This window comes from Pempheris klunzingeri, chromosome 2 (genome assembly GCF_042242105.1).
Source record: "Pempheris klunzingeri isolate RE-2024b chromosome 2, fPemKlu1.hap1, whole genome shotgun sequence".
Lineage (NCBI taxonomy): Eukaryota > Metazoa > Chordata > Actinopteri > Acropomatiformes > Pempheridae > Pempheris > Pempheris klunzingeri.
The window spans coordinates 15962770-15978868 of NC_092013.1; the positions used below are offsets into that span (position 1 = coordinate 15962770).

At 40.4% G+C, this 16099-nt stretch overlaps 1 protein-coding gene across 1 annotated transcript in view; it reads left to right on the top strand.

Annotated features, from left to right (window-relative positions):
• The window catches only part of col2a1b (collagen, type II, alpha 1b), a 47130-nt gene that overhangs the window by 16313 nt on the left and 14718 nt on the right, over positions 1–16099 (top strand). The window contains exons 13-37 of the mRNA XM_070837927.1: positions 37–90; positions 197–250; positions 466–510; positions 635–688; positions 975–1019; positions 1188–1241; positions 4111–4209; positions 4399–4443; positions 4848–4946; positions 5074–5127; positions 5375–5482; positions 6199–6252; positions 8082–8180; positions 9442–9495; positions 10565–10663; positions 10950–11003; positions 11561–11614; positions 12036–12089; positions 12443–12496; positions 12922–12966; positions 13056–13154; positions 15134–15241; positions 15387–15440; positions 15581–15634; positions 15893–15946. Coding sequence (XP_070694028.1) covers positions 37–90; positions 197–250; positions 466–510; positions 635–688; positions 975–1019; positions 1188–1241; positions 4111–4209; positions 4399–4443; positions 4848–4946; positions 5074–5127; positions 5375–5482; positions 6199–6252; positions 8082–8180; positions 9442–9495; positions 10565–10663; positions 10950–11003; positions 11561–11614; positions 12036–12089; positions 12443–12496; positions 12922–12966; positions 13056–13154; positions 15134–15241; positions 15387–15440; positions 15581–15634; positions 15893–15946 — 1647 coding nt within the window. The remainder of the gene's footprint in view (positions 1–36; positions 91–196; positions 251–465; positions 511–634; positions 689–974; positions 1020–1187; positions 1242–4110; positions 4210–4398; positions 4444–4847; positions 4947–5073; positions 5128–5374; positions 5483–6198; positions 6253–8081; positions 8181–9441; positions 9496–10564; positions 10664–10949; positions 11004–11560; positions 11615–12035; positions 12090–12442; positions 12497–12921; positions 12967–13055; positions 13155–15133; positions 15242–15386; positions 15441–15580; positions 15635–15892; positions 15947–16099) is intronic.

Genomic DNA, 16099 nt, shown 5'->3' on the forward strand with positions numbered 1-16099 from the left:
TTAATGTTCTGCATCGTCTCTCCTCTTGCATCACAGGGAGCTCGTGGATTCCCAGGAACTCCTGGCCTGCCTGGCATCAAGGGACACAGAGTGAGTGTGTTTGTTTATTAATGACTTCTAGGAAAATTTTGGTTATTGGTTGTGTACTTATAATTAATTTCCTAACTGTGCGCTCTCACTCTGCTTCTTCTCTTAGGGTTACTCAGGTCTTGATGGTGCAAAGGGAGAGACTGGAGCTGTTGGGTCTAAGGTAGGATTTTATTCTGTGTGTGTACCCGCTGTTTTATATTTAATCCACTATGTTGACAAAGGTGAATCAAGTCAGACGGACATCAGTAATGTTTGGTATGAGATGACAGATTCGACAAAACACAGCCCATTTACAGACTCCAGGAGGAGTAGTTACTTTATTTGTGGTTGCCATGCTGTACTACGTAAAAGCTAAACAGTTTTTCCTGTTTTTAGGGTGAATCCGGTGCTCCTGGAGAGAATGGCGCTCCTGGACCAATGGTGCGTAATTCTGGACGTCACAACAACAACACCACGTGAAAATTAAAAAGATGCAAAAATCCTACAAGTCTCATTTCTAACGGTGAACTGATGATGTTTCTTCTCTTCTCCCTCAACTACTCAGGGCCCTCGTGGTTTGCCTGGTGAGAGAGGCCGCCCTGGACCCAGTGGAGTTGCTGTGAGTGTCATTTTTCTATCTAAAACTAATGCATTAGGTGCTTCATTTTGCTTTATTAGTGTCTGCATCACTTAGATTCTTAAATTCAAAGGTGTTCCTTTTAATGCACTAAATGAACGCACTTCATACTAATAACTGCATTGTAATTCATAAGCTATTACTCCCCTGTACCAGTTGCCTGGTTTGAATACTATTGAATGTGTAAAAGTAGTATGAACTGTGATTAATATAAAAAATAGGAGGAAAGGGTTTGATGCCATTTGCTGATAATGTATTATTTGTTCAGGGGGCACGTGGAAATGATGGCTTGCCTGGTCCTGCTGGTCCTCCAGTAAGTACCATTTTTACTCTCATTTAATTTAATTTAATCTTCATCATTTGGTTTGACATTTAGTGAGAAATCCATTCCCACTTCTCCACAAACACAACCCCTCTGTGGTATGATAGTAGTGGCTACACCTGAATGTGTCAGTGACAGACTGTGTTTTCCGCTCTGTAGGGCCCTGTTGGTCCCTCTGGAGCTCCAGGCTTCCCCGGCTCTCCTGGTTCAAAGGTAGGTCACAAGTTACCTAAAAACCATCCCCACTTCCTCTTCAGCTTCTCCCCTGTTGTATTTATTCTGTGTAAGAGAGTAAGTAACATCGTCTGTGTCTGTCCCTTCCTCTGTATAAGAAAACCAGCCAGCATAATTGATCTAGCAACCACTTACTTTGGACTTTTTTGCTGAAAAAAAAGTTGAAAACAAGCTAAACAAAGTTTTGTGTATTAACAAGTGGAGAAACTTCGGTTTTGTCAATTCTGTGTAGTTGGAATAAAACTTTCTTGAGTAACATCAAAAAGTTCATATCTCAGAAAATGGCAGCACACAGCTCAGGGAGGATTTTTGTGGGGACAAGTTGAAATGCTTTAGTGAAATCAGAGATGGCTGCTCTGCATTGAAAAGTGCTTTAAGCCTCCATCTGTGTGGAAAATTAGGGAGGAGGGGGTTTGAACGTGTTATTCTCCCTCTCTCACTCCTTCTCACTGTCTTTTCCTTATTTTCTTTCTCTATTTGCATATGATTTATTCCTCCTGGATGGCAGACAGGCTCAGCTCTGTGCTCGAGGGCCCAGTGCTGGTAGTGTGCTTTCTTCTTCGAGCCCCCTGATAGTTTGGAGAATCTTTTAGGAATTACAAGCGGAGTATCTCTTTACAAAATCCAGGAGCTTCCTTTGAAGTAATCGAGGCAAACTAGGCTCAAGATGTGAAAATGTGCATCTGTGTCTGAGTCTGTGCTTATATATTGTATTAGCTTACATTCATAAACACTTGTTGGACAGCAGGGGAGTGTGTGTGCGCGAATGTGTGACTTCATAATACTCCAGGAAATGTCCCATGATGTTGATGTTCAAAATCTCGTATTATGTTATTGTGGTAGCTGGGAGCTGTTTGGCTTTTTTTACCCCTTGAGCTTTTTGAGCAAGGCTCTGCAGTTAAAAGGGACCCAAGAAAAACACAATAAAAACCTGGCTAGACAGAAATAACACAATTATCTCAACTGAAAGAAACTTGCACCTGAAATGAAAAGATCTTACCGTGGCAACTCTTACCCAGCTCTCAGCATTGTAGCATTTAGCAACAGCCAAACTATCGCCTTTAAAATGCTGAGAATGCTTTAATTTGAAAAAAAAAAAAAAACTGGCAGATGTTCCTTCTTTTGTCCCACTCTTCCCCATTTATTTCACAGCTAGTAAAATATTGGCCTTGACAGTGGGCTCAGGGAGAATAAAACCTCAATGCATTACGTCACCATTTTTCAAAAACACTTACAAACTCTATTATGTCATACTAGTGAGTATGCAAAGTCTACATTAAGCAATAGCAAAGGAATTCCATTCACCGACACGCTGGGGGAAAAAAAGCTGCATACCACCAGTGTGGTAAAATGTCTGGCTAGTGTCCACTGTTTCTCTGAATGGTGGCCTATTTTTGTACTGAACCAGAAGCTCTGCAAAACATTATGCTTTAGATAGCTCACATTGTAACAGCAGTCAATAGATATTTTTTGGTTGTCAAATGTGACTATTTTAGAAGCATTTAACTCTAATTTCAGTGGTATACCACAGTAATGTGTTTCTGAGCAATTTTCAGGGTTTTTATTTCTCATATTATGCCAGATAACATGCTGTGTATTCATTAATTTCAGCCAACTCACAGATGTATTATGTAAATAGCGCATGGACAGACTCATTATTTGGTGTTATGTTAAAATCAGCAAGCAGAAGGTAAGCTCTTATTGTGAAATGCAGCAGGTAACAATACACAGAAGCTTAAGCTTGACAAAAAAAAGTGCAGCAGCATCATTTAGATGTATCCAGATGTCACATAAACAAATCGATTAGACTGAAAGTTTGCATGTCTCTGGTGTTAAGCTGAATATGAAGAATGTGAAGGAAGTGTTAATGCGATTGTTCATATTGTTCATAGGGAAATAATTATGATGTCCTCAAAATAACAGCAAGGAGGAGGAAAAATAAACCACAAAACAAACAGCATGACAGCTTCACAAAACAATGCAGACAGCAAAGAGCAACCAAAATGAACAAATTCACTGTCAAACCCCAATTAACATTTAACACATAAAACGAGAGATTAGCAGCAGCAGCTATCACCCCGAAGCAGAGAAATAATAACAGCAGCTGCAGCAGCCATAAGCACAAACAAGCTGTCAAAACAGAGCCAGCAGACATCCACTCATGACATACTGGCACAACAAGTAGCAGAAAGTTTCAGGCAACAAGTTTGTTGTCCCTGTGGGTAGGTGTTTCTCCTTACCTTTACCTGCTTGAAGAGGCGTTTTAGGCAAATGCGAGAGAGGTGAGCGGTGAACATGATTGTGTCCTGTTGTGTTAACTGGTCCGTCATGACTGATTACAGGCTAGCTTGTGGCATGCTAACGTTATATGAGCGGGTGTCGTTAGTGTTTTAGCACAGCGGGCTCAAAATGAAAGAAGAAGGAAGAAACTTAAGCATCACATTGGAGATTTTAAACATTTTAAAGATCCCGCCGTGGGTCAGAGGGTGTGTTGAACGTGTGTTACTTACAGGTATTGTTTGTGTCATGTGAGGTTAGCCAGCAGCGCTTGTGACCTCCTTCTCTGTTGCCTAGCAATATCATATTCTCACTTCCGGGTTTCATCAGTTAGCTTGTCAGTCTGAGGTTAAAGTTCATTACTGTTGGAGCGACTCTTGTTTTTTTTGTGATTCACTTATTTATAATATAGGCGTGTCTTTGGATTCATACCTCATACTGTTACACCCTGTCTGTTACATTTACAGCCTCCAGCATTAATTCTGTTGTTTAGCTTGTTTTTCTGTAGTATTTCTCTATTTCATCCTTCATTCAGTGCTATCTCTCTTCTGTCTTTTGTGTTGCTAACTAGGGAGAAGCTGGTCCCACTGGTGCTCGTGGACCTGAGGGTGCTCAGGGACCCCGTGGAGAGCCTGGCACTCCTGGATCATCCGGACCTTCTGGCGCTTCTGTAAGGGGTGCTTTAAACGCATATTCAAAGTGAACAATGTAGTATATCAACTATAGCAAAGATGTCATGATGCACAGCGCTTTGAGGTCTTGCCATTAGACGAATCACTCCCACAACAATGACTGAATCCAAGCCAATTATGATTGTCACAGTTATTTCACTTGCTTTGTCTCTTTTTTTTCTCTGTAGGGAAACCCTGGTACTGATGGTATCCCCGGATCCAAAGGATCAGCTGTGAGTTTAAAACTCTTATTTGTCTGTAATTCCCACTGCCAGCCACTCACTGTGTATTTTCCAACTCAACTATTGTGCAGTAGAAGTGCAGATGGCACATTTCTCACACAGTGTATCAGAACTAGTATACATAATTTGCATGAACAGCACAAACTCCCTTTGAGCTTCCTATTGCATCTTGAAACCTTCAGATGAGACTCCTCTCCACTGCATAAGTCAGTCAGTTTTAGTTGAAACATCACCAACAACGGGCCAGTGCCTTCCTATTAACTCTGAGCAAAGGAGAATTCAAGTCACAATGACATGTCATTTTCTTATTGTAAAGTCATTGGTAAATTATTGTGAACTACATCCATTTATATGGATGGCTGACATCATGTCTCCCTATCTTCCTTTCTCTGTAGGGTGCTCCTGGTATCGCTGGTGCTCCTGGTTTCCCTGGACCTCGTGGGCCTCCCGGGCCTCAGGGAGCAACTGGACCTCTCGGGCCAAAAGGAACATCTGTATGTATACCCATTACATTTATTTCCAGTTTGAAACTTATATTTGCTGCTCATTTTATGTTTCAAATAGCAACATGGACTCTCTCTCTCTCTCTCTCTCTCTCTCTGTCTGTCCATTATTATTTAGGGAGACCCTGGTATTCCAGGTTTCAAGGGAGAGGCTGGACCCAAGGGAGAAATTGTGAGTTTTGTTTTCTTTTACTTGTCCTTTCCTTTTACATTGATATCTACAGAAACACAGTATTCAACCAATTAATAAGTGTGTATAGTAATCACTTCTAAGATCAAATACATTTGAAATCAGAAGATAACAGATTCTTAAAATGAAATGGTCTGAATGGATTCAGTACACTCATGAAGGCTTCTGATGCAGTCTAAGAAATATTAAACATGCAAACGTCACGGCCTGTTACTGGTTTGTTCTTCAGGGACCAGTTGGTCTCCAGGGACCTTCTGGCCCACAAGGAGAAGAAGGAAAGAGAGGACCCAGAGGTGAGCCCGGTGCTGCTGGACCACTTGGACCTCCTGGAGAGAGAGTGAGTACCTCCTGAGGAGAGAGTGAATAACAAAATAAAAGGCAAATTTGTTTTGCGATAGATTTCTTAATATACACACATAATGGCTCCATTTGATGTTTGTTTTGTCCCACAAAATGTGTACGTAAAGTTTTTGTCGCTGTTGAACTGGGGATGAATTGCATCGGTGGGTATGTTGCATATTTGGAGCTAATAAAGAGTTTCTACATTTTAATGAGGATAATTTCATTCAAATACGATTTAAATGAAAGTAAACTTTTCCTTATCTTGTTTGACACCACCGTGGCTGTTTAAGGAGCTGTAGGGGTGCTTTTCTGTGGTTGTAGTAATGAAGAGAGTAGCCCACGGTTCATTCAAGAAGTTTATGTAGGTTTACCAGCTCGGAGTCTAACATCACAGGCATAGATGAGACTAAAGAATACAGAGCAAAGCTTTCACATATATATATAGGATTCCACAAGCAAGATCTGGTTTCAGGTATGTGAGGGGGTACCCCAAAGATGGACTTAACCTTTACATGTGCTGACCATCGTCCAGACAAAGTGGAGTCAGGAAGATAGAATGCTGACTTGAGAGGAACGTGTATGTTATCTAGGACACATGTCCCTACAGCATGTTACATGAAAAAGACATTCTAACAGGAGCACTACGAGTTTCAATGACTTCTATATTTTTGTCATAATCTTGCTGACTGTGGCTTTGTGCTTTTTGTGTAGGGAGCCCCTGGTAACCGTGGTTTCCCTGGTCAAGACGGTCTGGCTGGTCCCAAGGTGAGTATCAGCACAGTTACACTTGTTCCTAACAAATGGCTTTATTATTGCTGTAGGAACAGAAAATTGTTTTCAACAGGGAAAATGAACATGGATGTATTTGTATGATACAGGTCTGGCAGAAGAAGCAAGAGATAAGGAAATTAATGCAGCTGAATGGTCACAGGTGTAAATCTGTGAAACTGACAATTAACATATTCCATCTGCTGCTTATTGCATTTGGAAATTGCTGTTAACAGTGATGGTCCAATATTCTCATTGGTTTTCTATTTGACTGTGACAGTGAGAAAATTGCATTTCTGAATCACCCAATCACAATGTTATCACATGCTGTAGGACCCATACTGTTTAAGATTCATCACCATGAATTTTAATTCAATTTCTTGTTTTTGACGCAGTAATCTTCAAATCCAATCACAGAAAAGGTACAGCTCTGTCTATTCTGGTGCCATAGTTCACTATGGTGTCATCAGAGCAAACAAACCTGTCTTACATGGCAGGTTCCTGCAGAATTTGAGACCTGACATTGTTCTGTTGCATCCCTTTTCAGAGAGCAGAGAGTCAGCACTGTTTTGGCTTTAAACTGGCCTGTGCAGATTCTCCCTGTTGCCAGAAAAAAGACTGCTCACCTAAGCAATCCAGAATAAAAGTCAAAAAGCTTCAACTTATATTGTTAGAAATAAAATCTCCTCAGTCAAAAAAGGCATATAAAGCATATATGAGAAAGGATAATTTTTCTGCACTTTTGCCTTAAACTGCTTCACTGCATTATTATAAACAACTGGAAAATATATTTCAATGGATGTGCTTTATCAACATTAAAATGCAAGTAGTTGTGACAACATAACCTCTAGAATACCACATTCATTTAGTTATCTAATAATTTAAGTTAATGTCAATTTAAGTTAATAATAATTAAGAAAAAAAGGCTTTCAGATATGCATATTTATGTATAAAGAAAAAGACCAAAGGCTGCACATTTTCATAGCTGTAACTACAATTAATCTATTTAGATAGATATTTAGCGTTTAAAAGAACAAAACAGACTTGGAGATCTCTCTTAAGCTTCAGTAAGGTCCAGTATAAGTCATCAGTATTGCTAGTCAACAAATCATTAGTCGTATCTGACCATACTGTTGTAAGGGCAAACAAAAAAAATAAGTGAATAAAGCCATGATCATCATTTTGGTAAAATATTTCACTGAGCATTATTGACTCAGTTGTCCCTGATGAAATCGCTGAAAGAGTTTTTCACCTCATTAACTCACAATAGTGCTTAAATCGAGCAAAAATGCACAAAGCGGCTTACAGATTTGATATGATGGCTTCAATGAGGCGTGTAATAAGTGTAGTGACTCATCAAGGTTCCTTCTGAACTCAGATCAGCACCCTCACAGACAAGTTAATAAAGTGCATGATAAATCATATTTTCAGTGAAGAGCACAGAGTGAAATTCATCAACACACCTGTTTCTCCATCACTTCTCATCTGAAGTGTCTGTGTACAGACAGCAGCAATATATGTAACTCCACCACGTAGCCACAAGATGGCAGCATAGCGCAGAAACCCATCATGCACTAGTGACCTACATGTCCCATATCGGCAAAGCCAGCGTCTCATTTAACATCATCTTCCCTGCACAGTTTCATTTATACCGAAATGAATCTGTTAGAATTTAATCTTCTCATCTCCAGCAGGTCAATGAAATTCCTTCGCAATATTAAAAGGGAAACTTATTTCCTCTGGGCTTTGAGAATTGAAATGTCACCTCCTTAGTGATGATTGACTGAGAGGCCAACCCCTGTTTTATTCTCTCTCTTCTAACACAGGGAGCCCCTGGTGAACGTGGACCCGCAGGTGCCAGTGGTCCCAAGGGTGCCAATGGTGACCCTGGCCGTCCCGGAGAGCCTGGTCTGCCTGGTGCAAGAGTAAGCACTTCCTTTACCTATAAAACCACAGATCTGGATGTTGTTAACCTGCAGAAATGTGCTTTAAAACACGACTGTACTAATGTGTTGCTGTATTTTAATTCTCAGCTGACCACATCGTTGATGTCCTGTGAAAAACCATGTGTCTAATTTAACAGTTTCACCTAAAACAGTCCCATTTTCTGCTTTGTGACAGTACATTTTTAAACAGCCCACTGGTTGATTTATTTTAAGATTAAGATTGATTAAGATTAAGATTGAAGTAAGTACACTTAAGGTACACTTAAAGAAGGTGCTCCAATGACCGAACAAGATCAGAAGAGTCAGAATTGAATCAGCAGAGGCTCAGATATCCTGACATTTAGTCCATTGTGTGGGTCAAGTTCCAAAAGCACTGAATCCTACATTTCCCACAATGCTCCATTGCAGCAGTTTTGCATTACTCCTTCATCTCTCAAGTTTCAGTTAGCAGCATTTCTTGTTCCACCCATTTAACATTGCTCCAAAGCACACATAGTCAATGAAAATCAATGCAGCAGAACCCAAGATAACATCTTTTTTTTTTAATCCACACATCCTTCATCCTCGTCAAACCTGGTGCCTACATTACCCACAATGCAAATCAATTGCAGGCAGTTTAGCCAGAGATTTATGTGCGTTATTCCAGTAGCAGCCAATGTTTTTCACATATAGTAGTACTCCCCAAGACCCTTGATGTTATAGATATGTAGAGTTCCCCTTTAACAATTTGAAATCTCTAAATTCAAGCTGAGACTTGACAAAGCTCCAGAGCCGCAGAAAACATTATACTACAGCTGTATTCACAAGGTGTGTGATGCTTCCCATGAGGAGTAAACTGATGTTCATGTGTAAAGTCCGTGGAGTTACCTATTAATTCCTCAGTTTGGAAATACATGGTTTTCACTAGACAGCATTTGCACCTCCCCTTGGAGTGATTTGATTTTCCAGCAGTAACATAAGTGGCTGTTAATATTTGTATACAATGACTGCAGAAGGAGTATAAAAAGCGCCTGCAGTGAACCCATTAACGTTACTGAAATGAGGCCAGCTCTCTTTCATATTTTAGGTATTAGTGATTTCCATCAGGCGTTGAACTGCTGCTTATTACACACAGGGCCAATCAGAGGTGTAAATGCAGTTTCCCACAGTGCCGTATGTTCCCACCTTTCTCACATAGATAATGACTCATCTAATGACTCATCTGGATTTCATCTGTGTTTCTGTTCTCCCTCCCTAACAGGGTCTGACTGGACGCCCTGGAGACGCTGGTCCTCAAGGCAAAGTTGGACCTTCTGTAAGTGCACTTTTAATTGTAAAATAATCACCTAGCATGTATCCTCTCCCAGCATTAGGGTCTGTGTGCTTTTTTAATATCACACATAGAACAAGCGTGGAGAGGCATAACACTTTCACCAAACGCGCCGTCATCACATAATGAGTCATAAGTGGTCTCATTCAATTAAATTGCAGTGAATTTACCCACCCATTGTCCCCCAGGCTCATCCCAAGTGCTGTTTGTGTCTCAAATAAGCTCAACTCTCCTGGTTTTTAAAGTCCTACTCAGCGCAGCTTCCTCCAAACTCACATCCAGTTCAGAGCACTAACATTTTCTCGACTCCACTTGGGCCTGAGTTGACTTGACAGGCTCCTTTTCTGTACCATAAGTCTTAATCCATTTTATGCAGTCTTATCTATCTCGTAACTCAGTGAAATGCCCTACAAAGGTGTTTGCACCAAAAGTCTTCACTGAAACCTCCATGAGCAGGATTATTTTCAGTAGATTGGCAACTCTTGTAAACACTGACCAAGTTGTCTTTTTAGCTGTTGCCATTCATACATCAGTCCAATCCTACATTTTAGTAAACTTTAAACACTTTTACATGAAAAATAGTGTTGGCACTAGGATGGCACAGTTTTGACATTTTTGTAAACATAACACATGTTTTTCTGTCGAGGGATGATGTTATAACATTATGGTTTCCTGACAGATTAAACAGTTGAAAGACATATGATCACTCTGATAATGAGTGGGAACTGAAAATGAAAATTTCAACAAACTGAACGACTGCTGCATGTCCTTGGGACTTGCAGGACATTTCTGTGCTGGACCCCACTCCAGAGCCCCATACCAATTCTGACCAGATCCTCTGAACCATTACTGCTCTAGATTCCCAGGCTGAAACCAAGTGTGATTTAGCATCAGTTTAGCCCTCACTATCGGACCCATTTTATTACAGCTGCTTGACTACATGATTGTTTATACCATATAATCTGCCTGAATTTTTAATATCTCTGTAAAGCAGGTTCACCATTATTGTTATCTTTAAGTGTGCTCTATAAATAAATGTACTTTGCTTGACTAGGGAGCTGCTGGTGAGGATGGTCGCCCAGGACCCCCCGGCCCACAGGGAGCCCGTGGACAGCCTGGTGTCATGGGATTCCCTGGACCCAAGGGAGCAACTGTGAGTGATTGCATAAAAAAATAAAGAATGTGAATGCGTTGAATGCATCAAGCTGAAAGTGTTATTTATAAAAGAAGAAATGTTATTTTTCCTTTCTAAAAATATGTCCCTCAGTCAAGAATAGAAACTACAAACGTTCAGCAACACTTGGAGTACTGCTGAATAATCGTATGCCCTTTGATGTGCACCATCACATAATCTGTCTCCTCTCAAAATAGATGCACGACCAAGGAAATCAGCCACGGCCCTGTGACTAACCACTGCGTTTTGTTTCTGTTGTGATTAGGGTGAGGGCGGCAAGCCTGGTGAGAAAGGACTGGCTGGAGCTCCTGGTCTGAGAGTGAGTTATTTGCCTGTTCTGACTTTGATAACCTACTGGAGTCATCCGAATGGATCTTACATGTCAAAATACAAAAATCATTTAGGTGATATCACCATCATGACATTTTCAAGTCAACCATCCTCTGATTTAATGTACAGGAGGTTTTATTAACACATTGATTTCAAAATAAACATGTTTAAATAAGTCATAACATCGAAAAATGTGTTTTGCATGTATATACAATAGAAAGAAACACTATTTAAAAACCAGAAAATGTAATTACCTGTTTAAATAGCCTAAACTGTGTGCCATTATTATTATAAAGTCCAAAGTATTAAAAATACCAAATGTAACTTTTTTGGTAGGTTGTCGTGTATTCTCTATCTTCGGTGACTCGTCATTGATCTACTGTTATTTCTGCAGATCAGTTTCCACATGAGAAGTCGAAGTTGAAAAAGCTCAATTATGGCTATCAGATGTCTATCTAGTTAATAGCATCACCTTTGGCTTAACTGTTGATACCTATCTGTTTGTCCCGCCCCCTCCTTCCTCACTCTCTTCCTTCCTCTCCTCAGGGTCTGCCTGGCAAAGATGGAGAAACCGGCGCTGCTGGACCCCCCGGCCCAGCCGTACGTATCTCCATCTCCCCCATCCCACTCCATATTGCTTCAACACTGATATTATCTTTCACTTTTCTCAGTCTGCACTTAGAGGCAGCCTTCGGTATCTCCATTTCCCAGACTGCTTCGGCGATAGCTCTGTCTCCAAAAGAAAAGTCCTTGACACAAATATATGGACATTGTATGGTGGCATCACTGAGTCACAGACTTCCAGCTTGTTTTGAAGTTTGTGTTTCAGTGCACTAGACAAAACAAAGCCTGTCTGACCTGAAATTATCCCCATGTTGTTTGCTGATATCACAGAGAGATAACTGGCAAATGTATCAAAAGGTTCCCACCATCTTGAACATCAAAGTCACATGTGAAATTCCTGACATTTAGTCTATGATAGAAGTTGTTTGTAATTAATGATTATGAATTATCTGTTTAGGGCCCTGCTGGAGAGAGAGGAGAACAAGGACAGCCTGGTCCCTCAGGTTTCCAGGTGAGTCTGTCACTCAAACTCCCACCTTAAATCACTGGTAACCTTTATGTATGACTGCAGCTGTTTCTTTAATTATGCCTGTAAGTGAACCCGTAGCTGTGCTGCTGTTTTTATAATGTAAAATAAATCATTAATCAGTTTATCTCTGGTCTTCTTCTGAAAAGTGCAAACATTTGAACAGACTAAAATTCTTCTATTGTGACTGTTATATATTTCCTCTTAAAATCAACATTTTTTATTTTTTTGCAACATGAATATTCTGTTACCCAGCAGGCGTTGATTTATTGGTGGTTTTTATTTATTTCTGACCCAGTGTTGGTTTTTGCTGACATCTTTTGTCCTCCTGTCTTCAGGGTCTACCTGGACCTCCTGGCCCCCCTGGTGAGGGAGGCAAGCCCGGAGACATGGTGAGTGCACTCTTTTGCTGAATTTTGGCTTATGAGGTCACATAAACTTAGTGGAAATACTAGCATTGCCCTGTCAAAAGCTTGAAGAGAATCCTTCCTGTGTCTAAGTAATGTGGTGGATGCTTCACAATATGGTAGTTCTTTTAATCACAGCTCTGACAGCATTAGCAGATTTCTTCTAAACTGACATTGCTGTCAGGGGGCAGCTATGCTCAGCCAACTTCATCCTGTATGAAAAAGCTTTGATTAAAGATACATGAAATTTGTCCTTATTGCTGTAACAACCTGTAAATACCTTGCTCTCACTAATAATTTAGCTAGCTAAGCCACTGTAACCCAGTCCAGACTAGAGCTAAATCTTTCAGTAGTCGTGGCGGTAGTAGAAGGCTTGAGTTGTCATATACTGATTCTGTGTGTCCTGTCAGGGTGTTCCTGGAGAAGCTGGAGCTGGTGGTGCACCTGGACCCAGAGTAAGTTGACAGTTGTATTTCTCTTCACTACTATTGGACTGACTGATTGTCAGACATGCCATTGATTGTCACTGTGTCTCCATCAACAGGGAGAGCGTGGTTTCCCCGGAGAGAGAGGAGCTGCCGGCCCTCAGGGTCTGCAGGGACCACGTGGTCTGCCTGGAACTCCTGGAACTGACGGACCCAAGGTGAGTCTGACATTTGGTCTAAAGCCAAGAAGAATCAGGTTTTGAATTATTATTGCCTGAGGTGTACTCACACCACTTGCAAATACGCTTCTGTGGTCCTACCGCCAGTTTTCTAATTGATTCTTATCACATACAGCAGCAGCGAAACAATAATGTGAACATATGATTAAATTCTAATTACCTCTGGTGTGAGTTTAGCTGTGGTCATCACATTCAGTGTTTCTCCCCCAAAATTGTGTCTAATAGCAATCTAGCAGCCCTGCTCACTTTTCCTGAGGGCAAATGTCATATTTTGTAAAATTGTATTAATTTTGAGGTGGGTTCAGGTCCTCTACATATTTCTTCTACATGAATTTCTGCTTATTTTCAGACTTGCCTCTAGTTTTATGGGATTGTCTTTCTTTATTTTCTTAATGTTTTTAATAGGGAAGAAAGCGTATAAATGCATGTGAGCATGTATACCTAGTCACACATATGCCTGCATAGTCATATCCATATGTACATACAAAAACACTTACTGTACACACACTGGAAAAAACATACTATCACTATGTGATGGATGGTGTGCTCACACATACAAGACACACAGATCCAGGATTTATTTTTTGGATTCATATTTGTTTTTTGTGTTGATTTTTTTAATGATATTAGTTTATTTCAGGGGAGGTGGCTCCCCAGAAAGCCCTGTGTATTTATCATTACACTACATTATTACAATACCATAAGGATCTGCATGATTATAAGAATATTTACAGTCAAATGCTATATGTAATAAAATGTAATTATTTTAAGGAGGAATAAGTAATTGTAATTCTATAAGTATAATTATCTACATTCCTAAACAACTGGTAGGTCAGCATGTTTTCAATCAAGCTACAGTGAACTTATCAGCTACCAACAAATTCCAGCCGTTGCATTAATGCAGTGGCACTGCACTGTGAGTAAAGGAAAAGCTCAAAGCAGCTGCAGTTCTCACTTCTGGTTTGTTATCAGGTGAGATTTTAATCCCAGTTCATAGCTTTTCCTCCCCTAAGGTCAGACAGGAGCGGATAGAGAGGATGAGGATTATAGAGCCGACATCAGTGTGAGTGCGATGGTGCTGGAGGAGGGATGAGCGAACACTTTGTGGAGGGTGAAGCTCCAGTCTGAGAAAGATGCAGGATGATTTGCTACAAGAAACAAATTGTACATGTGCCCTCCTTCAGTAGAAATACAATTTGAATGTATTCACAGCCAACAGCGAGGCTGTGTGAGCCCTCTGGTTACAGCTTAATGAATGGAGATAGGCAGCAGAGTTGGTGTTTATGCATCTGATCTCCAGTCTGGGGCTGCAGTAGAAAGCACTGCTGATAAGCCTGACAATTTTTGACAAGGAGTGGGCCTGGTGGAGCCACTTAAAAAAAGTTTCCTCCATCATTTCGGCTTTGATATGTGGACTAGAGATTTTGTTATGATAAACCTCCCATTTCTAATTGAAATACAGAATTCTTTATGTCTACCATTGATCGACTAATCAGTTGATTGTTTTTTATATGCTTTAATGAATTAGATTTGGTCGGCAAATGTGGTGAAAGTTTATTTTGATGCGGCAAGCATCCTGTGTGAGGAGCATAAAATCGAATGGTTACAGTCCTTTTCTTTCATTTCAACCCTCTGATAACCTTGAACAGACCATGCTGAGACAAAGATTAGCGTGGGTTTCTTTTGTTGAATAAGTAGATGCCATCCCACTCTGTGACAGCACCAATCAGTGTTTCTGACACATGTATAAATATACACAACGTCTTTGCAAAAACAATCAGAACATACTGACAAGAGTCTCGGCTGTATTGAAACTGCTTTGTTTCAACATGGAGCGCCGTCACAAACCTGTAGCAGAAGCAGTCACTCAGTATACAACAAATACCCTTTTCTGTCTGTCTGGTTCTCAACCCCATTACTGTATAACATCCTATTCATTTATTTCTGATCCATAACAGGGAGCTATTGGACCTGCTGGTGCTGGTGGCGCTCAGGGACCCCCTGGCCTGCAGGGTATGCCTGGAGAGAGAGGAGCTGCTGGTATTCCTGGACCCAAAGGCGACAGAGTAAGCCATGATGGGAACAAAGTGTTAATGACTGAATATTTATGCATGGACTATGTAGAAGTTTCTTGATTTCTTGAAAAGTTGATTTTAAGTTCTATGCATGGTCAGGTGAGTGACTTGTTTTTGTGTATTAAAATCTCCACAGGGTGACGTTGGAGAGAAAGGACCTGAAGGTGCACCTGGCAAAGACGGTGGCAGAGTGAGTGATTGTCATCCATTTAGATTTTCGTGAATAATGATAGTCAGTGCTGAATATTGCAGTAGCTCCACTCATACCGCTACTGTTCAGCCTTTGAATTTTTGTGAGTCTTAACACGCTTTTTCTGTTTCCTGTCGCAGGGTCTCACTGGTCCCATTGGTCCTCCTGGTCCTAGTGGTCCTAATGGTGAGAAGGTGGGTAGTATATGATTATATATATGATCTATAAATACAATATATAATCTAATTTCTATAATATATTGTTATTGGCAAGTTATCATTAGAATATTTTCTTCTAATGGTTTTCATTAAACATTAGTTGTATGGAATTTAAATGTCTTGCTGTCTGTGTTTATTTTGTACATTTTTTTAATTATTGGGGCATATCTAATACATCAGTCTGAACCCACTGTTCATGACTCTGTGTGACTGACTGACGTTAATGTCTTATAGGGTGAATCTGGTCCTTCTGGTCCTTCTGGAGCTCCTGGTACCCGTGGTGCTCCTGTAAGTATCACAGGTCATCCAGTATCATTGTCTATGTAAAAAAGTTAAAAATGTGAATTTAGTGCACTTACAGTACCTTGTCGCACAAAACAACCTCCACCACCCATTTGAAAGTGTGAAGGAGGATTTTTTTTTTAGATATAAGATAATCAA